This window comes from Periophthalmus magnuspinnatus, chromosome 2 (genome assembly GCF_009829125.3).
Source record: "Periophthalmus magnuspinnatus isolate fPerMag1 chromosome 2, fPerMag1.2.pri, whole genome shotgun sequence".
Lineage (NCBI taxonomy): Eukaryota > Metazoa > Chordata > Actinopteri > Gobiiformes > Gobiidae > Periophthalmus > Periophthalmus magnuspinnatus.
This window is the reverse complement of record NC_047127.1, coordinates 1,266,655-1,290,269: the sequence shown is the minus strand read 5'-3', so window position 1 is coordinate 1,290,269 and position 23,615 is coordinate 1,266,655. Positions and strand designations below refer to the sequence as shown.

Genomic DNA, 23,615 nt, shown 5'->3' with positions numbered 1-23,615 from the left:
TGCTTTGACGCACTTCCACCGCGTGAAGGTCCAACCGCACGGCAGCGCTCGGATCTACAGAGGGATTAAAGCGAGAGCGAGAGGTTGGACAATATCGTAATTTAAGTGTTTATTTTAAAATGTGGCGACGTTTCCATATTTTAAGTGCGTAATTTTAGTTTCTGTCGCGGTAAATCCACATCTGGAGCTGTGTTTTGTTTCATTCACATGTTTGAGTCACTTTATTATTCGTCTGTCACATCTACAAACGTCAAAATGCGACGTTCCACCTTGTGATGTCATCAAGTGGGAGTTTTCACATTAACAGATTTTATTTCAACTCCACGACTGAAATGATCCAAATGATTCTAGAAATGAAGAGAGAGAGGAGAAAGAAAGAGAGAGAGAGAGAAAGGAGAGAGAGTGAGAAAGAGGAGACAAAGAAGGGAGAAGAGGGAGAGAGAAGGGGAGGAGAGAGACAGAGTGACGGGGGAGAGAGAGACAGAGGAGAGACAGACAGAGGGGAGGAGACAGAAAGGAAAGAGAGATGAGAGAGAGGAGGGGGAGAGAGAGACAGAGAGTGAGAGAGAGAGAGCGAGAGAGAGACAGAGGAGAGAGAAAGAGAGTGAGAGAGAGAAAAGAGGGGGAGAGAGAGAAAGAGGAGAGACAAACAGGGGAGGAGACAAATGAAAGAGAGGAGGAGGAGAGAGACAGAGGAGAGAGAAAGAGTGAGAGAGAGAGAGGAGGGGGAGAGAGAGACAGAGGAGAGAGAAAGAGAGTGAGAGACAGAGAGAGGAGGGGGAGAGAGAGAAAGAGGAGAGACAGAGGGGAGGAGACAGAAAGGAAAGAGATGAAAGAGAGGAGGAGAGAGAAAAGGAGAGGAGAGGGACGAGAGAAAAAGTGAGGGAGAGCGGGGAGAGAGGAGACAGAAAGGAGAGAGATGAGAGAGAGAAGAGAGGAAGAGAGAAAAAAATTCCAGGTCTGAAATGATCCAAATGATTCTAGAAATGAAGGTGTGTGGAGTTTCACTTCCTGTATCACCACATGATGACATCACAAGGTGGAACAGAGCGTTTTGAGTGTTTTTTGTGCGTTAAACGTGTGAATGAAACAAAAAAACACACAACTCCAGGTCTGTTTGTCTCTGTTTCTGACGCGGTAAATCCACGAGAACCAGACTGTAAACGACGGACAAACATCTCCAAAGTCACACAAAAGATATGATTTGGCAACACGTTCATTTTCTCGAATAAAAGTTTAAACCGTAGACTGTGTGAAGAAGTGACTGAGTGTGACGTCACTTCAGCTCCAAATGAAGCTCATCGAGGCCAGAGTTCCATATTTGGAATTCCGACCACAAGTATCATAGCAACCAAAGAGCCAATCAGGAGCGAGGCTGTTGAAGGTCACGCCCCTTCCCGCCCACACCTCTGGGTTAGCGGGGAGTTGGTATTTTCCAATTTAAAGTGAATTGGAGCCGATGGAGCCGGACGTGATCACTTCCTCTTTGGAATGTGGTGGCTAGCGCGTTAGCTTTGTATAATTCTATAAACAGTGTGGGGTTAGATTCAGCTCTGGTCAGACTGAGGACGTGCGGCCAAACGTCTTCACTCCTACAATTTGTCCAGTTGACAGATTTAGCTTTGCCCTTTAACACGGATCAGACCTGGACGACTGAGGGACACAGAGATAAACAGTAACGGTAACAATGCTAACGCTAATGCTAATTTCAAAGCATAATAATAATAATAATAATAAAAATAAGTAATTAAAAAATATACTGAAATAATCTACACTTAAAAAATAATAATTTTGTTGTTATGTATAGAGATTAGCATTAGCATTAGCATTAGCATTAGCACTGACATCCCCTTGTAAACGCAGAAGTGTCAAGTGAAGTTTTTCTCACGTGTAAAGTGTTTATTATGTTCTCAGTGACATCCACTCAGGTATGTGTCCTGACCCTAACCCCTGACCTCTGACCCCTGACCCCAAACCTCTAACTCCCCGTGCGCTGCCTGATCTGACACGATTTAGCCGTTTTAGTTCTACTCTGAATAAACCTCAGACTTTATATTAGAAATGGTGAGGCTTGTTATTAAGATTATTGATATTATTATGGTTTATTTAATTTATTTGTATTTATTTTCAGTGCTGTATATTTTAGCCTTGGTTTGCTTCTTTTTTTTTTTGTTTTTTTTGTTTTTGTAATACCATTTTTTCAATAATACAACTGTAAATCTGTAGTTCACGCGTGGAAATGTTGTGTTGAATGTGTGATGTCAGGGTCCTGCTGGTTTTGCAAATAAACCATTAAAAAAAAGAAGAAAAACAAAACAAAACACGGTGGTCCCGCTGCTGTCCAGAGAAAAACATAAAACCCGTCGTCGTAACTTTAACCCATTTTCATATCCTGCTGTGTTTTTGTCGTACATTATCCGAAGTGTTTAACGACGGTCCGTCTCCGTCTCGCAGAGTGCAACCCCCAGGCGTTCAGTATCCCACTGTCCCAGGTCATCGCCAACGACCGGACGCACAGACAGAGACAGGACGGGTCACGGCCAAACCACTCCCCCCGAGAGGACCACAAGGACTCCTCCGACCTCGTCTCCTCCATCATACAGGTGACGTTTATTCACTCGATTTAGATCAATATTGTGATTTAAAATGTGTAAATTATAACAAAATGATCCACGAGTGTCAGAACTTTTCACATAAACCAGGAGACCACATTTTCACCGAGGGCCACATCAGCAAAATGGCCGCTCTGAAAGGGCCAGATGTAAAATAAATCTAAGTACGTTTTTAACTTTTTAATTGACTGTTTCTGTTTTTATTACTTATTCAATTACAAATACTGCATATGTTTTTGCGTAGATGTAAAAATATGGTTGTGTAACTGCGTATCTCCTGATAAAATGACATTTCAAGACCATCATACCTTTAATTTACTCTGTTGAGGGCCACATAAAATGATGCGGAGGGCCACATTTTGCCCACGGGCCTTGAGTTTGACCCATGTGACATAGACGTCATTCATTGTTTATTTCCGTCGCAGTTTGCCACTAAACGTCCGTCCAACAAGGAGCTGTCGTCCAGCAACTCTTCCCTGAGCTCCACGTCCGAAACCGCCAACGAGTCGACGTCGCCCAACACCCCCGAGGCCGCGCCCAAAGCTCGCCGAAGGGTAACCGCCTCCCGCAAATATGATCGCTATGACGTCACCTGTACTTCGTCGCAATAACAGAGTGTGTTTTTTATTAACTCCTGCAGGGCGGCATGTCGGTCGACTCCATCACCGACTTGGACGACAACCAATCCCGACTTTTGGAAGCGCTGCAACTGTCGCTTCCCGCCGAAACGCAGAACAAGAAGGAGAAACAGCGAGACAAACGGCTGAGTCTGAACCCCATCTACAGACAGGTGCCGCGGGTGGTGGACAGCTGCTGCCAGCACTTAGAGAAATATGGTAAGAATCCGCAATGCGCCGGCGACGGGGCGATCTGCGCGAGCCTTTGTTACTACGGCAACAGGTGCTGGAGGCGCCCGCTGCTCTTTGAGTGTGACGACGGTGAATGTGTGATGTGTTGTGCCCACGCAGGGCTGCAGACCGTCGGGATCTTCAGGGTGGGCAGCTCCAAGAAACGAGTACGGCAGGTAAGAGTCCGAGAGCCGCGGAGAATGTCACGCGTCTTTACCGTCGTTCGCCGTCTAACGAAAAGGTTGCCAGACAAGATCCTTCGCTGTAAAATCATTTCTTTTAAAGGGAACGTTTGACTCTATTCACTGATTTCTGTTCTAATGCCGTTTCCTCGTCACACACAGACCTGGAGTTGTGTTTTTTTGTCTCATTTGCACATGTTTAACACACAAACCTGCAGATTTAGACTGAAAACACTCTGTTCCACCTTGTGATGTCATCATGTGGTGATACAGGAAGTGCTCCACTGTGTTTTTAAACTCCACACACCTTCATTTATAGAATCATTTGGATCATTTCAGTTGTCGGATCACCACTTATCTCAACTGAACTAAAGGTAAAAGGAGGAGCTGTTAACTTGAAAAGTACCACTTGATGACATCACAAGGTGGAACAGAGCGTTTTGAGCTTTGGAGATGTGACAGACTCATAATAAAGGAAACAAAACACAACTCCAGGTCTGTTTTTGATGCGCTAACAACGTTCTAACATGACTTAAACCTACATTTTGCATAACAAACAACCTTTAAATCTAACTTGGTAAAGACATTTTACCCCAAATGAAATGGTTACCGGACCAAACCTTCTCTCTTCTGTTTACGTCATTGTTTTGCGAGCTGACAATCATTGAGTTTTAGATTTGAAACCATTTGGAAAGTGTGAAAGCAATCCATCTAATATTAAGGCTGCGTTCACACTTGCTCTGGTTTTAGCCCAGTTTCGACTTGTTTTGGTCCAGTTAAAGTCCAGGTTTAGTCCTGGTCTAGTCCAAGTTTCGTTTGGGGTTTAGCTTAGCCCCAATTTCCACGTGTTTTCCGTGCAATCAGCTGTAAAAACATCATCTTTAAACGTATAAATAAAGATAAAAGCAGTCATAAGTTAGCTAAACCGCCATCACTACATTACAAGACATTGCGATTAGCTTTAGCATTAGCATTAGCATTAGCGTCTGTAAGCCACAGTGGAGCACAGCTGACCCAGTGCGGCCTGTGCACATCCATCCTCTTTATGAACAAAAGCCCGTGACATGTGCTGACGTCGGAGACACCACCCGAGGGTCAGATGTTCAGATAGCGTCCGGTCGAACTAGTTTGATCACAATTTCCGATCATGAGCAGGAAGTGAAATGCATTGTGGGTGTGCGGGTGTGTGCATACTCTGTCTATAAAGTAAAATCCATTGTTATAAAGTTGCTAAATGCTAATGCTAACTGTTTTTTTTTTTTCCCAGCTACGCGAGGAGTTCGATCGCGGCGTCGACGTGCAGCTCGACGAAGACCACAGTGTCCACGACGTCGCGGCTCTTCTGAAGGAGTTTTTGAGGGACCTGCCTGATCCGTTACTGACAAAAGAACTTTACACGGCGTTTATTAGCACCACATGTGCGTCCTTTTCACGTTCAGATCTGCTTCCTGGTATTAGTTATATCACAAGATTGAGTAACTGTTTTGTTTTGGACATTTTTGTTGCAGTATTGGAGCCAGATGAGCAGCAGAACGTGACCCAGCTCCTGATCTACCTTCTCCCAGCATGCAACAGTGACACGCTGCATCGTCTGCTGGAGTTCCTGTTCACGGTGGCTGACCACGCCCACGACCAGCAGGGCAAAGACGGACAGGAGGTGAGGGCGAGCGAGGCAGACGCGGTGGAAAGTTACGGCTTCACCTGGAGATAAGCCGCAGCTGGAAGAAGTTCACAATAACTTGAAAATATATTCTGTTCTGTGGAGGTTTAGGATCACGAGATAGGGCCAAAGCGACTGTCTGGAGGATTAAAAGGGAGAGGGAGGGGGGAAACGAGGAGGGGCGGAGTCTGGAGGCGTAAGGAACAGTGTGATTGGTCTAACAGGTATCCACACTTCAAACTCCGCCCCTTCAGCCAGGTGTTTGTGTCAGAAACACCAGACTGTAATCAGGGCAGTCATACGCGATGTCACCAACTACTTGAAATTACAATGGGCGCCAATCAGCACAAACTTTGTTTTTTTTTTTTTTCTTTTAACCAGAAAGCTGCAAATTTACCTCATTTGTACTGAAGCTGTTAAAAATGACAAAGAACAGTAGATAAATAATAGTAGAAAATAGTGAAAAAATTTTACTTAGTGTTTAGTTCCACTTTAAATATATTTTTTTATTTAATTTAATTGTATTTTTTGTGTAGTTATTATTATTAATATTATTATTATTATTATTATTTTATCCTCATTATTATTATTATTATTATTTTATCCTCATTATTATTATTATTATTATTATTATTATTATTATTATTATTTTATCCTCATTATTATTATTATTATTATTATTATTATTATTATTATTTTATCCTCATTATTATTATTATTATTATTTTATCCTCATTATTATTATTATTATTATTTTTATTATTATTATTATTATTATTGTCATTATTCTTTTTCACGATGATGATAATTATTATTTTATTATTATTATTATTAGTAGTAGTAGTAGTAGTAGTAGTAGTATATATTTTATTTTATTTTTTTTTTAATTTTATTTATTTATTTTTATTATATTGACACTGTCCTCTAACAGTATTTCAGTGACAGATCAGTGCAGATTACACCTTTGTCCCATTTATCAGTGTGAGACCAAAATAAAAACAGCCCTGAACAGTCACTTCCTTAAACACTTTGCGTCGTAAACAAACCAAACCCCGCAGTTCCCGCCGAGTCCTTCGCTCCTGAATGAATCCTGAATATGATCTGAACCATATTAACGCACTTTCCCCTGTTACGTAAACGCTTCGCCCGTTTGTTTTCGTTGGCGCGGCGCTTGGCATCCAACAGAAAAACTCCCGACGCTCTGTGTTCTGCAGAATGTGTTACTGACCTTATAATTAAAAACATATCTGCGCTAACCAGATCCAGCGCAAATATTTGGCTAGCAATTAAAGGGATAGCATCAGCGTAACAGCTAGCGTCGACATTAGCATAAAGGGCCCATACTACGCTACGCTATGCTCTGTGTCCAAATGTTTCCTCATCACAAACAGACTCACACATGTTTAACACACAAACAAACCCTGCACGTTTAGGCGGGAAAACACTCTGTTCCACCTTGTGATGTCACCAAGTGGTGATACAGGAAGTGCTCCACGTTGTTTTTAAACTCCACACACCTTCATTTCTCGAATAATTTGGATCATTTCAGCTCTGAGACACACAAACCCTGCAGATTTAGGCTGAGTTCTTCTCTCAAACTGAAAAAAACACTCTCCAAACCTCAAAATGCTCTGTTCCACCTTGTGATGTCATCATGTGGTAAAACAGGAAGTGCTCCACTGTGTTTTTAAACTCCACACACCTTCATTTCTTGAATCATTTGGATCATTTCAGAAATCCTGGAAAAATAGCTATGTATCTTTACTGAACTAAAGGTAAAAGTGGGAGGAGTTAACTTGAAAACTACCACTCGATGACATCACAAGGTGGAACGTTGCGTTTTGAGCTTTGGAGATGTGACAGACTAATAATAAAGTGTGACTCAAACATGTGAAACAAAACACAACTCCAGGTCTGTTTTTGACGCGCTAACACTATTATAACATGGATTAAACCTCGTGAGAGTCATTTTTGCGTAACGCGTGACCTTTGAACTCTCGCTTTACGTTATATCATCGCCGCTTTTATATCAAATCGATGTTGGAGTCGTGCAGTGGAAGAGCGAGCCGCCGCGGGCCACTGAGTCCCGTGACATAACAGCGCCGCGGGCCGGGGGCAGAGGCGGCGGCTTCCTGACCCGTGATCTGTGTAAATCGTTGTGTCGTCCACTCTGTCCTCGCCGTTCCTCCTCGCCGTTCGCTCGCTCGTGTAAAACTCTTGTTCGTGTGATTGTTGACACCTCCCTCTGCTTCAGTATGGACTCATATCACCTCTGTTTGCGTCCGTAGCGGCGCCGTCAAAGCCGACAGTTGAGCTTACGTAAAAAAGTTATGTAAAATGTGTTACCTCAATATAAATTATTACAATTACATAACTCAAGTATTTTAAAGGGCCCGTATGACTCTGTTTTCTGATTTATGTTCTCTGTTCTCATGAAAAACAGACCTGGAGTTGTGTTTTGTTTCATTCTCACATGTTTAACACACAAAAAAACCCCTGCATATTTAGGCTGGAAAACGCTCTGTTCCACTTTGTGATGTCATCAAGTGGTGATACAGGAAGTGCTCCACTGTGTTTTCTGCGTTTTTTTTAAACTAGAAACACCTTCATTTCTAGAATTATTTGGATCGTTTCAGCTCTGGAACACACAAACCCTGCAGATTTAGGCTGAGTAGTTCGTCTCTCAAACTGAAAACGCTCAGTTCCACCTTGTGATGTCATCATGTGGTGGTACAGGAAGTGTTTTTAAACTGCACACACCTTCATTTCTAGAATCACTTGGATTATTTCAACTTCTGTAACAATTGCCACTTATCTCTACTGAACTAAAAGTAAAAGGAGGAGGAGCTAAATTAAAAAACTACCACTTGATGACATCACGAGGTGGAACAGGGCGTTTTCAGTTTGAGAGAAGAACTACTCAGCCTAAATCTGCAGGGTTTGTGTGTTCCAGAGCTGAAATGATCCAAATAATTCTAGAAATGACGGTGTTTCGAGTTTAAAAAAACACAGAAAACACAGTGGAGCACTTCCTGTATCACCACTTGATGACATCACAAAGTGGAACAGAGCGTTTTCCAGCCTAAATATGCAGGTTTTTTTGTGTGTTCAACGTGTGTGAATGAAACAAAACACAATTCCAGGTCTGTTTTTGACGCGCTAACGACATTACAACACGACTTAAAGCGACAGGAGTCAGTTTTGCGTCATATCGTAGCTTTAAATTTGGTCAATCTCGTGATATCCGTCTCCAAATCCGTCTCCCGTTGGCGTCCTACATGTGAAGTACGCGTGGAATGACCTCGTTTTTCCCGTGTAGCGTGTCTAAACCCACGAGGACGGGGCCGGAGTATGTTTTGGCGTCTCATTCCGATGACTCCCGTGGGACTGGGAGCGGCCGGGAGGGACCTGGGAGCCGCGCGTACGTGAGCGCCGGAGCGGGGCCGAGCGCGCCAGCTGCACCGCGTCATGACGTCAGCCTCTGCGCATACCAGCCGCGGTACCTTCAGCGCGCTCCAGGAATACTGCGTGTGAGAAATATTTAAAGTATTTATTTAAAAAAACGGAAAAAAACAAAACAAAAACGATAAGACGAGCAGCGACAGTTGGACACGGCGGGACAGATTTTACATTTAAAGTGCAGTTTGTGACGTCAGATCCAGTGTTTTGCGGTTTTGCTATCGCCGTGGAGACAAGTTACCGGTCAGGTCTGTGGAGAGGCGACCCCACTTCGCTTTAAACGCCACACTAGCTCAGTTTGTAAAGCGTTTGTCCTCTGATCTGAAGGTTAACGGTTCAAATCCCGCTTTCGACGTAAACAGCGTCGGTTACCGGGCAGATCCGCTCACTTATAGGTTGTTGGTGCGATTCCAGCTCCTACAAACGAACGCTGGTGTTGTGTCCTTGGGCAAAACACTAAATCCACCTTTAACCTCCTGAGACCTGGAACACATTTTGGGTTGTTTAGGCCACAGTGCAAATCTTTTGAAGAACAGCAACAAGAACATGTTTAATTTGGAATATTTCTAGAGTTTTGAATATTTATTTTATTTTTATTTATTTATATTACATTTTTTATTTATTTATTTTTTATTTTTATTTTTGTATTATTTTTTATTTTTATTTTTTTTATTGTATTTTAAGTAATTTATTTTTTTTATTACATTTTATTTTTATTTATTTATTATTTTATTTTTAAGTACATTTTTCTTATTTTATTTTATTTCATTATTTTTTATTTTATTTTATTATTTATTTTATTTTAATTATTTATTTATTTATTTTATTTTTGTTTATTTTATTGTATTGTATTTTATTTTATTTTGATCCTTGATTCCTTGATGCAAAGAGACTTAAAAATTGTAAAAACCCTAAAAAAAAAATCCATGTTTTTTTTAAGGTATTTTTGAGCAAAGCAGCTCCATCTTTTTGGAGACAAACGGGCACCAGATCCTCCAGAAAAGTTACATAATGAAGCTTTAAAGAAAACCTGACTTCTTATTGACTTTCAGTGAATTTGAGTCTTTTTCCATCCAGACAAAAAAAACACAGTCCGACCCAAAGGTTTTCACGCTCACTTTGTTGCATGAGGAGGATTTCTGGGAACTGACTGGTGTTTATCTTTGCAAACAAGCCGTGCAGCTCCGTCTGTTTATGGCCCGCACTCGTTTTAGTCCAACACTATTTCAACAGCTCTTTGTTTATCCCACAACAAAATGGTGCTTTAAATCTCATCAGATTGCAAAAGATAACGCCATCTGCCCGACCTGTAGGCGCTAACTCCACGTACATCTCCCCCGTGGATCTATTAAAATAACTGGATCGGGTATTGCTAGCTTATAGCCGTCTCGAGTTGGCTTAGCGGACGCTCAATGCTACTTCAGCGAAAAAAATCCCTCCTGCCCGGAAAGGATTTTTCTCACAGAGCGAAATGAGATCACAAACTGCTCGAGTTCAGCTGACGGAGCAGAGACAGATTTCACAAAGGTCGAGTTTTGTGGCGAGTTTGACCTATTTTCAGATCATAAACTTTTTCTCAGCTTTTTAATCGTTAGCTTCGGCTACGCTCCCTGTCCGCTCTAGCTAAACTCAAGCTCTGATTGGTTAGAGCGGTCGCATGGTACGACATAAAAGAGCGTGTGAGCGACGTGAACGAGCCCGACTGTACTGAACGAGCCGCAGGTTTAGCACATGGATCAGAAGCTCCTGAAGCACAAACATTAGCATTTATAATTCCATTTGCAGCTGCTCCGCTCGCTCTTGTCATGCAAAGTGTCATGGGGAACAGCTAAACTGCGCCCGGTCCATGGCCACGGTCCATGTACCGAGCCGCTAAAGGCTAAACTCACGACATGTGCTAAAGGCTAAACTCACGACATGTGCTAAAGGCTAAACTCACGACATGTGCTAAAGGCTAAACTCACGACATGTGCCACTGAGCACGGCACATTGACTTCAAGGGGCGGCCATATTTAGACCCAGGACGCTACTTCTGTACATGTATCTACTGTACATCTCCCTGTAGATGCTAACTCCGTGTGCTAACTCCATGTGCTAACTCTGTGTGCTAACTCCACGTACCTCTCCCTGTAGATGCTAACTCCGTGTGCTAACTCCATGTGCTAACTCTGTGTGCTAACTCCACGTACCTCTCCCTGTAGATGCTAACTCCATGTGCTAACTCCATGTGCTAACTCCATGTGCTAACACCGTGTGCTAACTCCACGTACCTCTCCCTGTAGATGCTAACTCCGTGCGCTAACTCCATGTGCTAACTCCATGTGCTAACTCCGTGTGCTAACTCCGTGTGCTAACTCCGTGTGCTAACTCCACGTACCTCTCCCTGTACCTCTCCCTGTAGATGCTAACTCTGTGTGCTAACTCCATGTACCTCTCCCTGTAGATGCTAACTCCGTGTGCTAACTCCACGTACATCTCCCTGTAGATGCTAACTCCGTGTGCTAACTCCGTGTGCTAACTCCGTGTGCTAACTCCACGTACCTCTCCCCGTATAAGCTAACTCCGTGTTCTTTTGTCCGACTCCAGGTCACAGGAAACAAGATGACGTCGCTGAACCTCGCCACCATCTTTGGCCCCAACCTCCTGCACAAACTGAAGAACTCGGACAAAGAGTTCAGCGTGCAGAGCTCCGCCCGCGCCGAGGAGAGCGCCGCCGTCATCGCCGTTTTGGAGAAGATGATCGCCAGCTACCAGAGCCTGTTCATGGTGAGTCCAGCGCTTCACTCCACAGCGCCCCCTGTGGCGGCTCGTGTACGCTGCACCACTCACAGGCAGGGGGCGGAGTCACTCTGTGTTTTATAAAGTTATTTCAAGATGTTAAAGGTCAAAGGTCAGACATGAAGGGGCTCTCCAAAAAGGCAAACTGCTACTTCTACTTGTACTATTTTACTTCTTATTAATACTGTACTACCTTTATGTGTACTATTGCTTTTTACTAATACTCGTACTTTTACTACTAGTACTAGTGATTCTGCTATAACTACTGGAATTACTTACTTTTTACTACTGCTACTACTCCTACTGTTACTACTGTTATTTTTGTACTTTGGTAAAGTTCAGTTCAGTTTTATTTAATTTAAAATCCAGTTTAAACTGCCCAAAATAAGCCGTGCAAAAGTCAACAAAAAAAACAGACATAAAAAAACGACTTCTCTGGTAAAAAGTCGTATTTTAGCTCCAATATTTTCTGCAGAAAAACTGGCAAAACTCCAATAAACTTGTTTTTATCGACTTTAACTTTTATAATCTCATTGTTTCTACCAGAGCCCATCAGGGACATGCACGTCTCCACAGATCAGACCAGTGAAGCAGAAATGTGTGTGTGTGTGTGTGTGTGTAGACATGTGTGGGGGTGTGTGGGTGTGTGTGTGGACATGTGTGTGTTGGGGTGTATGTGTCTGTGTGGATGTGTATATGTGTGTGTGTACATGTGTGCGAATGTGTGTGTGGATGTGTGTACAGATGTGTGTAGATGTGTGTGTGAATATTTGTATAGATGTGTGTGTTTATGTGTGTGCGTGTATTACCTCTGTGACGTGTGTGTATATGTGGATGTGTGTGTTTGTGTATAGACATGTGTGTGTGTATGTGTGTGTGTGGGGGGGTGTGTTGGTGTGTGTGTGTGTATGTGTGTGTAGACGTGTGTGTGTCGGGGTGTGTGTGGGTGTGTTGGTGTGTGTGGGGGTGGGTGTGTGTGTGTAGGGGTGTGTGTGTATATGTGTGTGTGTATGGGGGTGTATGTGGGGTGTGTGTGGGTGTGTGTGTGTGTTTGTGTGTAGACGGGGGTGTGTATGTATATGTGTGTGTATGTGTGTATTACCTGTGTGTGTATGTATGTATGTATGTGTGTGTGTATTACCTGTGTGTGTATGTATGTGTGTATGTATGTGTGTATTACCTGTGTGTGTATGTATGTATGTATGTGTGTGTGTATTACCTGTGTGTGTGTGTGTGTGTGTGTATGTGTGTGTGGGGGTGTGTGTGTGTATGTGTGTGTGTATGTGTGTGTGTGTGTTACCTGTGTGACTCCTGAGCTCTTGAGGTTCATCTCGGGTCCGACACCTCAGCCCGTTGTGTGTTTTTCTCTCGCCGCTGCTCCGCTCACATTCTTGCGCTGAGCCAACGGAGCGTCTTTGTTTGGTTTTAATGTGATTCTGCGGCGGCTCGTTGAGTGAGAGGCGGCTCCTCGGGTCGGGTCGGGTCGTGCGTCTGACGGGGATAAGGGAGTTTCATAATACGTTGAACTTTGGATTTGTAGAAACGTCTTTTTCATCCGAACTGAGCGAAATGAACAAAGGGGCCATTAGCGAGATCAAAACCGCGGCGTTAAAGCGGAGTCAACAGAGCAGAACGGCGGCGTGACGTTACGGCTCATCAGGAGGTCAGGTCTGATCTGAGACGATACCGCGCAGAAGAACGACGTCAGGAGTCGGGCTGTGAAATCAAATGAGTTTTTATCCAAATTTGGACCATAGTTTGTGTAAAAAAGTGACTAAAACATCGAGGCTAGCAGTTATAGCGGCTAATTTGGATCCACGTTTTCATATTTAGAATTCCGACTGCAAGTATCATAGCAACCAAAGAGCCAATCAGGAGCGAGGCTGATGAAGGTAACAGCTTTTCCTTAGTTTAGCAACGCTGTCAATCAAACCTGTTGCTAACGCTAACAGGAGCGACCTCGGGGAAAGAAGGACCTGATTTGTCTGTTATTAATGTTCATATCTTGATTTACAGACACAATAGTGAAATAAAAACCCCAGGATCATGTAGAGGGTTAATACGAACATTTAAGACCAAAATGAGTCTGAAGCAGCAGAGACAGGACAGTTTAAAAAAAAACAAAAAACGACAAAATAAACTCAAAATAACAAAAAAAAACAAAACAAAAAACCCCTCAACTAACAAAAAATATAAAAAAATAAACAAAAAATAAATAAAAATAACAAAAAAAAATCCAAATAAATAAAAAATATAATAAAAATAACTTAAAAACAAAACAAAAAACAAACTCAAAATAACAAAACAAACAAAAAAAAATTTAAAAAAATAAACTCAAAAATAAAAACCCCAGGATCATGTAGTATATAATAAATAATAATAAAAATAACAAAAAAATAAAGAAAATAAAAAAACTGAAAATAATATACATAGATAATATATATAATAAAAATAACAAAAAACAACTCAAAATAACAAAAAAAAAACAGAAAAAAAATCTAAAAAAAATAAAATAAAATTAAATTAAAAATAAAAAAAAAATAAAAAAATAAACCCCAGGATCATGTAGAGGGTTAATACGAACATTTAAGACCAAAATGAACCACTTCCTGTTTGGAACGTAGCGGCTAGCAGGTTAGCTAGGTCCATTTATATAAACAGTCTATGGTTCAGACAGAAAAAAACAAGATTATTTTTGTTTTAAATGGCAATAATTATAAGTTTATGTTCAGGAAATGAGAGTGTTTATTCTCTCGCTACCGCAGATTAATGCTGCTGTCGTGTCCTTGGGCAAGACACTTAACCCTCCTCGTTCTGTGTGAATGTGTGAGTAGTTCCGTATATATCTATATCTATCTCTATGAAAATGTGACTATGACCATAATATTAAAACTCTCTTCATGGTGAGTCTATTACTTGACCCCACAGCGCCCCCCACAGCTGCACTCGCACACTGCACCGCTCATGTGCAATAATAGTCAGGGATGAACGGGGCTCTGGAGGACCACGGGGTTGGCTTAGTTAGAAAAAACAAGATTTGGATGGTTTAGTTTAGCTTTTATATACAAGCACAGAGAGAGGGTGAGTCACTTATGTGTTTTATGAAGTGCAGAGTGTGATCGTGTTAAATGTGTTTAAACGTTCTAAAAAAATCTCAAAAACAGTCTCCAACTCCCATCGCACTCATCACTAGGACTGTACAGACATTTATTTACCAGCGTTACAGGACCAAGGTCAAAAATACTGCTGGGTGAAACCACAGACTGTTTATATAAATGGACGTAGCTAACCTGCTAACCGCCGCGTTACAAACAGGAAGTGATCATGGGCGCACTTCCGCTTCTGTACCTGCTGCTGTCAGACTCATTTTGGTCTTAAATGTTCGTAACCCGCTCTACATGATCCTGCATTTTATTTTTTAAGGGTTTTTTTTGTGTTTTGGTTTTTTTTTTATTGAGTTGTTTTTTAGTTATTTTTATTATATATATTATTTATATATATTATTTTTAGGTTTTTTATTTTATTTATTTATTATTTTTATTATTATTATTATTTTTTTATTTTTTTATTTTGAGTTTATTTTGTCGTTTTATTTGGAAAAACTGTGTCCTCTCTCTGCCTCTGCTGCTTCAGACTCATTTTGGTCTTAAATGTTCATATTAACCCTCTACATGATCCTGCATTTTATTTTTTAATTTAATTTTTTTTTTTTTTGTTATTTTGAGATTTTTTTTCTATTTTTTTCTTTTTTATTTTGAGTAAAGTAAAGTAGTTTTTTTGTTATTTTTATTATATATATTATTTTCAGTTTTTTTTATTTTCTTTATTTTTTGTTATTTTTATTATTATTTATTTTATTTTATTTATTTATTTATTTATTTATTTTTTAGTTTATTTTGTCGGGGTTTTTTTGGAAAATCTGTCCTCTCTGTCTCTGCTGCTTCAGACTCATTCTGGTCTTAAATGTTCGTATTAACCCTCTACATGATCCTGGGGTTTTTATTTCACTATTGTGTCTGTAAATCAAGATCTGAACATTAATAACAGACAAATCAGGTCCTTCTTTCCCCGACGTCGCTCCTGTTAGCGTTAGCAACAGGTTTGATTGACAGCGTTGCTAAGGGCCCTCTCTCTGTTAAACTAGAGGGACAGACTGAGGTCGAGACTCTAAACATTTTGCCTGAACGTTTATTTGTCAAAGTGAAAATTCCAGCGGCTTGATTTGAATATTTGAAATGTCGTTGTGTAGGTTCCTCCTGATCTGCAGAATGAAGTGTTGATGAGTTTGTTGGAGACAGATCCAGACGTGGTGGACTATCTTCTGCGGAGGAAAGCGTCGCAGTGAGTAACCGACGCTTTACTTTCACCCAAACACTCCGTCCGCTCCATTTTAATCACGTTAACGTTTTACTCTTTTCCTAGAAGTTCAGACTTACACCAGCCGGAAGAACCTTTCACCCTGAGCGAGCGCCGATCGTCCAGCGACTCCAACAAAGCGTCGAGCGGCGAGGTGTCTCCGTACGACAACAACTCCCCCGTCCTGAGCGAGCGCCGGGAGGGAGGCAGCCCCGGGAACGAGGCCCTGTTCAGGATCCCAGAGCAGCTGCCGGGACAAGGACACAACTGGAACAAGGAGAAAGGTATGCTAATGCTAATGCTAATGCTAATGCTAATGCTAATGCTAACACGCTACCAATGAACGAGTCACAGAGACGCAAAATGACCCCAAACAACGGATCTGGACAGGATTTAAAATGGTGGTTGTCGTTGTAGCTCTAGACCCAAATGTAACACCCGTCCTTTTGTTTTATTTTTATTTTATTTAAATAAAATTATCAATAATAATCAATGTTTGGATTTGGATGTTTTTCCAGAGACGATATCGGAGGAGCACGCAAACATCTGGGGAACGTGGCACTCGACACTGAAGCCAGCGCTAAAAGAGCAGTCGTACACAGGTAAATACACAGGTAATACACAGGTAATAAACAGGTAATACACAGGTAAATACACAGGTAAATACACAGGTAAATACACAGGTAATACACAGGTAAATACACAGGTAATACACAGGTAAATACACAGGTAATACACAGGTAATACACAGGTAATACACAGGAAAATACACAGGTAAATACACAGGTAATACACAGGTAATACACAGGTAAATACACAGGTAATACACAGGTAAATACACAGGTAATACACAGGTAAATACACAGGTAATACACAGGAAAATACACAGGAAAATACACAGGAAAATACACAGGTAAATACTCAGGTAATACACAGGTAATACACAGGTCGTACACAGGTAAATACACAGGTAATACACAGGTAATACACAGGTAAATACACAGGTAAATACACAGGTAAATACACAGGTAAATACACAGGTAAATACACAGGTAATACACAGGTTAATACACAGGTAAATACACAGGTAAATACACAGGTAATACACAGGTAATACACAGGTAAATACACAGGTAAATACACAGGTAAATACACAGGTAAATACACAGGTAAATACACAGGTAAATACACAGGTAATACACAGGTTAATACACAGGTAAATACACAGGTAAATACACAGGTAAATACACAGGTAATAAACAGGTAATACACAGGTAAATACACAGGTAATACACAGGTAATACACAGGTAATACACAGGTAATACACAGGTAAATACACAGGTAATACACAGGTAAATACACAGGTAATACACAGGTAATACACAGGTAATACACAGATAAATACACAGGTAAATACACAGGAAAATACACAGGTAATACACAGGTAATACACAGGTAATACACAGGTAATACACAGGTAATACACAGGTAAATACACAGGTAATACACAGGTAAATACAGATAATACACAGGTAATACACAGGTAATACACAGGTAAATACTCAGGTGGTGATTCAAATCTGAAGTTATTTATTGCACAGGAAAGATGAAGGTGAGAAATATTAGATTAGCTAAAAGTGAAAGACCAAAACAGTTTTAGAAGCCCCACTGTCATTGGCCGACTGAAGTAATTAAAGCAGCATTATGCAACTTTTCTAAAGGGGAATTCGTCACCTACTTGCAGAGTTTGTGTGTCAAACGTGTGTGAATGAAACATAAAAAAACACAACTCCAGGTCTGTGTGTGACGAGGGAACAACATAAAGTAAAATGGGCCTTTAAGTTTCATATTTTAAACCGTTTGAATGTCGTTAAGTGAATGCTAACACGAGCTAGCGCCGCTCTCCTGCTGATCGCTGACGTTGTGTGTAGGTTCCCATGGCAACGTGTCCGAGGGCAGTTCCCGCAGCTCGCAGGAGGGACTCGACGGGCTCCACGGCGACGGCAGACAGCACCCGCCCTCCCCCGCCGCCCCCACCACCGCCCCCAGACCCCACCTGCCCGTGTCCAGAGTGTGCGGAGGAGGAGCGGGCCGACCGCGCCTGTCCGCCAACGCCAACAGCCAAGTGGGACGCGGCCCGGCGAGTCCGCAACAGGCCGGCGGGCACCCGGGCACGAACCCCGCCTCCAGACTGCAAAGAGGTGTGCACGTGAACGACGGGGAATCGCCCCCGCCCTACAATGCTCACCATCGATTGGCTAGTTCTGTGAGCTCGCCGCAGTTAGCCACGCCCCCGAGACCGCCCCCGTCTCCTCTGCAGAATAACTCGAGCGCGGACGGCCAACTGGCGCCGCAAAGCCCGGAGTGGCAGGACTGGCAGAGGGACCGGTGGCAAATCTGGCAACTTTTATCCTCAGAGAACGCGGACACACTCCCCGAGACGTTAGTGTGAGATCCAGAACATTCCGATGGAGCGTCACAGTTTGGACTCGCCCGTCGCTTCTCGTGGCGCCGTGTTTGTTCGTCGTCGGTGCCATGTTTGTTTTCGGTGCCATGTTTGTTGTTTACTCGTGCAGCTGCTGCCTTGATGAACTCTGACATCACGAGAGCCACTCCACATCCACGTAGAAAAATGGATGTGAAAACATTTTTTGTTTTTTGTTATTTTTGTTCCGATCATGTTTGGGAGACGAGAGCTTCGAGCGAACGCCCACCTCAAATACCTCAACAGACACTCGACGCTCTCTCTGCCGCGTCAACGCCACCTTTTTTTAAACAACACAACAATCAAACAACATTATGACCACTTTTACACCGCCTGCGAATACGTAAAGACACATTACGTCACTTTTCTGGTCTTTTTCTCCATAATATGTTGTTTTTTTCTTTGTAATTCTCCACAGTATTTACAGAATTGCAATGTTTTTATGAGTAAATTGCAATGTTTTTATGAGTAAAATCACGCCGAGAGAGGTACTTAACATCATACTGTGGAATATTCAAGGAAACGTCATAAAATCTCCATGGAGACGCCACCAGAAAAGTTACCTGGAGATGTGGAGATGCTCTAAGTCACATTTCAGCTTTGACAAAATGGGTTCTCGCTCATTTTTGTTTGTGTAGGTTTGAGCTGTGTGTGGGTGGTCATAATGTTATGGCTGATGTGGATATGGACATAGTGTTTGCTGCTACTGTACAGTGTACGCACGTATTCAGTAATGTCCAAAGTACTGACTTTTGAGACTTATATGAACAGTATATATATGTGTAAATAGTAAATACAAGTCTCCGTTTTGCCTAAACACGAGCCCTTTACGATGTGTCTGTGAATGTAAAACCACAAACTGCTCCACTTTAATGCACTAGCGCCATGGTTCTCAAACGGCTCTTCTGGCGGCCCACTTTACCCAATGGGCCACCTCTGGTCACGCCTCTGGTCACCTTTTTGACCCGACGCGCTTATAAACAAGATACGGGTTTGTATAAATAATCCAACATTAACATTTTTGTATATAATTTTATTTTTTTGCACATTTAAGTCGCTCTCGTGCCGTTTGACGTCTCCATTGCGAGTGTGTTTAGACCAGGGGTGTCCAAACTACGGCCCCGGGGCCAAACGCGGCCCTCGGATAAATTATTTTTGGCCCTCGTGCCTCCTCCTAAACCGGCCCAATTGATCAGGAAGTATTTTTTACTACAAATTAAAGAGTTTCTACCTCTATAACCTGAGAAACGTCGCATTGTATTGTGACGCAGACCTAAAAATAATCTTCCAAGTCGTGCTAAAGCTAAAATGTCGCCGTCAAACTTGTGTTAAATGCACCGTTTGACTCCCTCCGCTTCAAATATGTTTCTGTATGCGGCTGAAAAAAAGCTCTACACGATCCTGGGGTTTTTATTTCACTTTTGTGTCTGTAAATCAAGATCTGAACATTAAAAACAGACAAATCAGGTCCTTCTTTCCCCGAGGTCGCTCCTGTTAGCGTTAGCAACAGGTTTGATTGACAGCGTTGCTAAGCAGAGCGTGACATCACACTTCTTTTAACAGTCTATGCTCCTCGGTTTGGCGTTTTCTGACCTCTCCCGTCTCCTCGTTTCACGTTTATCTTTCCGTTTAAACACGTTTTTCCTTCAGTAGAACCTTTTATCCTCCGTAAACTCTCCCGCGAAACCTCGTCCACCTTTGCGTCGTGACCCTGACGTTGAGAACCACAGCACTGGGCCGTCCTTTCGCTTCGCTCCTCCTGCCTTTGCCAAAGCCGTGCCAAAGCCTCCTTGTATTTTTTTTAGAATATTTATCGTTTTTATGTCAGATTTAAGCTCGTCACATTTCACTGTGTCAAAATCATATTGGAATAACAGTCAGGATTAAGTTCATTTGTAAAAGTGAAGATTTTAAACTAAAAACATCTAAATAAATGTGAAAATCAGACCAGACTGACCTGAAATGTGGACGTTTGGCGTCATCTGGTGGAAGTTTGTCGCAACAACACGAATGAACTTTATGATTAAACCACTATTTTGTACAAAAGTATTGATATTTACCAACAGAACAGAGCTGGTAGGTGGCAGAGTCGTTTGCCTGCTTGCCTCTGAGTGAAAAGGTTGCAGGTTCAATCCTCAAAACCTCCTGACTGATTATATTTTATGATTTTGTTCCTTTTTATTACCGTTCCACCAGCTCATAACTGCTCCATCTTTACTAAAAATATAAAATCTCACTCCACACTCATTCTTTTACTTCCAGATACAAAGATTTTGGTCTATTTTCTACATTTTGTGGGTATTTGCTGGCGAATAGTTCACACACGTAATGAAATCTTCGCTCATTTTCGTTCTTTTCGTGTAAATAGTCACGTCAAAAACCCCCGTGGCGCCTTTTGCTGTTGAATTTGTGCGTTGCAATTCCTCCTTTTTGTACCTTGTAAAACTTTGTAAGCTTTGTGGATATAAGCACCTTTTGTAAAACGTGTCAAACCTGTGTGGAAAAACGAACCAGAACGCGCCGTAGAGCGACCTCCATCGTGAACGTGGTACTCGTATTATTACTAATCTGTTTGTATTCAAAAGGCTCCGAGTCGTGGTATTTCTGGTCTGGTATTGCTTTTGTACTGTGTTCTCCTCAATATCCCGAGATGATGGAATAAAACATGAGCAACTTAAACCTTCTCCGAGCCTTTATAAACACGCAAACGTTTGGACACACCCCACGCTTAAAGGTAACTGGACTTATTTGTGTTTATTTTCTATTCACATCTTTAAAGTGTGTGTCTGGAAACGCCACTGGAGGAGCAGGAGGAGGTGTCTGGGGTGAGGGAAAGTCTGGGAGTCCCTGCTCAAACTGGAGGAAAAACACGGATGGAAATTTGAAGCAGCCGTCGTTTGGTTTGTCGAAAAATGTTTTGTAGAGTTTTTTTTTTCTTTACGACGACGGAGCAAAAGGGTCAGTTAAATAAAATAAATAATGCAGACGCTACGAGAATAAAGTCGTAGCGTTTCGACATTAAAGACGTCAATTTACGAGAATAAAGTCGTAGTATTAGGAGAATAAAGTGTATTGTGACCAGTGCGTTGTGTTTTATGGAGAATTTGGAGCATTTTGTTCAGATAAACTTTCAACTGGAGTTTACACACGATGAAATACTGTGTTTTTTATCCCACCATCACCACAGTATCATCAGTATAAGTACTTTGAAGTACTTTTGACGGGACACTGCAAGTATTTGAGTTTGTTTAGTCGGAGGAACCAGACGGATTTGGAAGAAACTGCTACATCTGAACAAAATGATCCAAAATCTCCATAAAACACAACGGACTGGTCATTCACACAGCAGAATATACTCAGAAAAATACAACTTTATTCTCCAAATATTACGACTTTATTCTCCAAATATTACGACTTTACTCTCGTAGTACTATGACTTTATTCTTGTAAAATTACGTCTTTAATGTCAAAATGCTACGACTTTACTGACCCTTATACTCCGTCGTACTTTACTACATAATTCCATAGATTTTACTTCATATATTTGTATAAAAATGTATAAAGTTGTAAAAATATAGAACAAAAACATGAATAAGAGGAAGTGTCCGAGCTTTTCCAGGCCGTGTAGAAAGAAGCAGATGATTTAAACGTGTTTGAGCAGGGACCAGGTCAAAGTCGTTATTTAATTAAAGTAGTAAATGTACACGGCTCACACGTCCCACAGAGTACTACAAACAGTACTATACACAAGAGGGACGCAGTACTCTATAAAATAAAGAAACATAAGTCTAAACACAGTGAGGGGAGAGACTTTAAAAAGCTTTTATTTACAGAAAACTCATTAAAATGTGTTTTGTAAAGTACACGGGCCAATCAGAGTACTGTGTTCTGAATACTTAGGATACTTTTACGCAGAGATGTATTTAAAATATAGAGTAAAGATGCAACGGAAGATTAAAAACAGCTACTACTACTGCGAGCCCGGTACTACTACTACTGCGAGCCTGGTACTACTACTACTGCGAGCCTGGTACTACTACTGCGAGCCTGGTACTACTACTGCGAGCCCGGTACTACTACTACTGCGAGCCTGGTACTACTACTACTGCCAGCCTGGTATTACTACTACTGCGAGCCTGGTACTACTACTGCGAGCCTGGTACTACTACTGCGAGCCTGGTACTACTACTGCGAGCCCGGTACTACTACTACTGCGAGCCTGGTACTACTACTACTGCCAGCCTGGTATTACTACTACTGCGAGCCTGGTACTACTACTGCGAGCCTGGTACTACTACTACTGCAAGACTGGTACTACTACTGCGAGCCTGGTACTACTACTACTGCGAGCCCGATACTACTACTGCGAGCCTGGTACTACTACTGCGAGCCTGGTACTACTACTACTGCGAGCCTGGTACTACTACTACTGCGAGCCTGGTACTACTACTGCGAGCCCGATACTACTACTGCGAGCCCGGTACTACTACTGCGAGCCTGGTACTACTACTGCGAGCCCGATACTACTACTGCGAGCCTGGTACTACTACTACTGCGAGCCTGGTACTACTACTACTGCGAGCCTGGTACTACTACTGCGAGCCTGGTACTACTACTGCGAGCCCGGTACTACTACTGCGAGCCCGGTACTACTACTGCGAGCCCGGTACTACTACTGCGAGCCCGGTACTACTACTGCGAGCCTGGTACTACTACTACTGCGAGCCTGGTACTACTACTACTGCGAGCCTGGTACTACTACTACAAGCACACAGAGATATTTTGCTACTATATATAAAAATAAACACATAAATCTTTATAGAGGGATATTTATACTGCTGGAAACACCTGAGCTCTGTTTTTGTACAGCTTTACATATTATATATTATATAAATGTATGAGCTCTTGGGGGCCCCCTGGTGGCCTTGGGGCCCTAAGCAGCTGCTTATTCTGCTCATAGACTGATCCGGCCCTGACTGCTAACCTGGTAATACTGCTAATAATAATACTTAAGTTTTATTTAGTGCTTTTTAGAGAAGGAGACACTGACGTCCTGCAAAACAAACTCAAAACAGCTGATGTCATGTTTGTTTCACACTTTTCTGTTTTTATGTCACTATTTTTAGATAAAACCTTGAGTTAAACTTGAGTTAAACTTTATTTAAACTCATCACCAGAGCTGTGTTTTCTGTTTCTCACTGATTCTGTGCAGTTTGAACCTCCATTTTGTGCTG

At 41.9% G+C, this 23,615-nt stretch overlaps 1 protein-coding gene across 4 annotated transcripts in view; it reads left to right on the top strand.

The window, feature by feature from the left end:
- The window catches only part of LOC117383618 (rho GTPase-activating protein 6-like), a 108,289-nt gene extending 87,233 nt beyond the window's left edge, over nucleotides 1-21,056 (top strand). For 2 of the 4 annotated variants that reach the window (XM_055227332.1, XM_033980824.2), the window contains exons 4-14: nucleotides 2,455-2,603; nucleotides 3,038-3,166; nucleotides 3,253-3,448; nucleotides 3,581-3,636; nucleotides 4,910-5,060; nucleotides 5,151-5,299; nucleotides 11,348-11,527; nucleotides 15,789-15,880; nucleotides 15,962-16,179; nucleotides 16,414-16,497; nucleotides 17,828-21,056. In XM_055227332.1, the coding sequence (XP_055083307.1) occupies nucleotides 2,455-2,603; nucleotides 3,038-3,166; nucleotides 3,253-3,448; nucleotides 3,581-3,636; nucleotides 4,910-5,060; nucleotides 5,151-5,299; nucleotides 11,348-11,527; nucleotides 15,789-15,880; nucleotides 15,962-16,179; nucleotides 16,414-16,497; nucleotides 17,828-18,348 (1,925 nt within the window). In that variant the 3' untranslated portion in view covers nucleotides 18,349-21,056. Of the gene's footprint in view, nucleotides 1-2,454; nucleotides 2,604-3,037; nucleotides 3,167-3,252; nucleotides 3,637-4,909; nucleotides 5,061-5,150; nucleotides 5,300-11,347; nucleotides 11,528-15,788; nucleotides 15,881-15,961; nucleotides 16,180-16,413; nucleotides 16,498-17,827 lie in introns of all 4 variants that reach the window. The other 2 variants (XM_055227337.1, XM_055227329.1) reach the window with 2 other exon arrangements.
- Nucleotides 21,057-23,615: the final 2,559 nt, after the last annotated feature.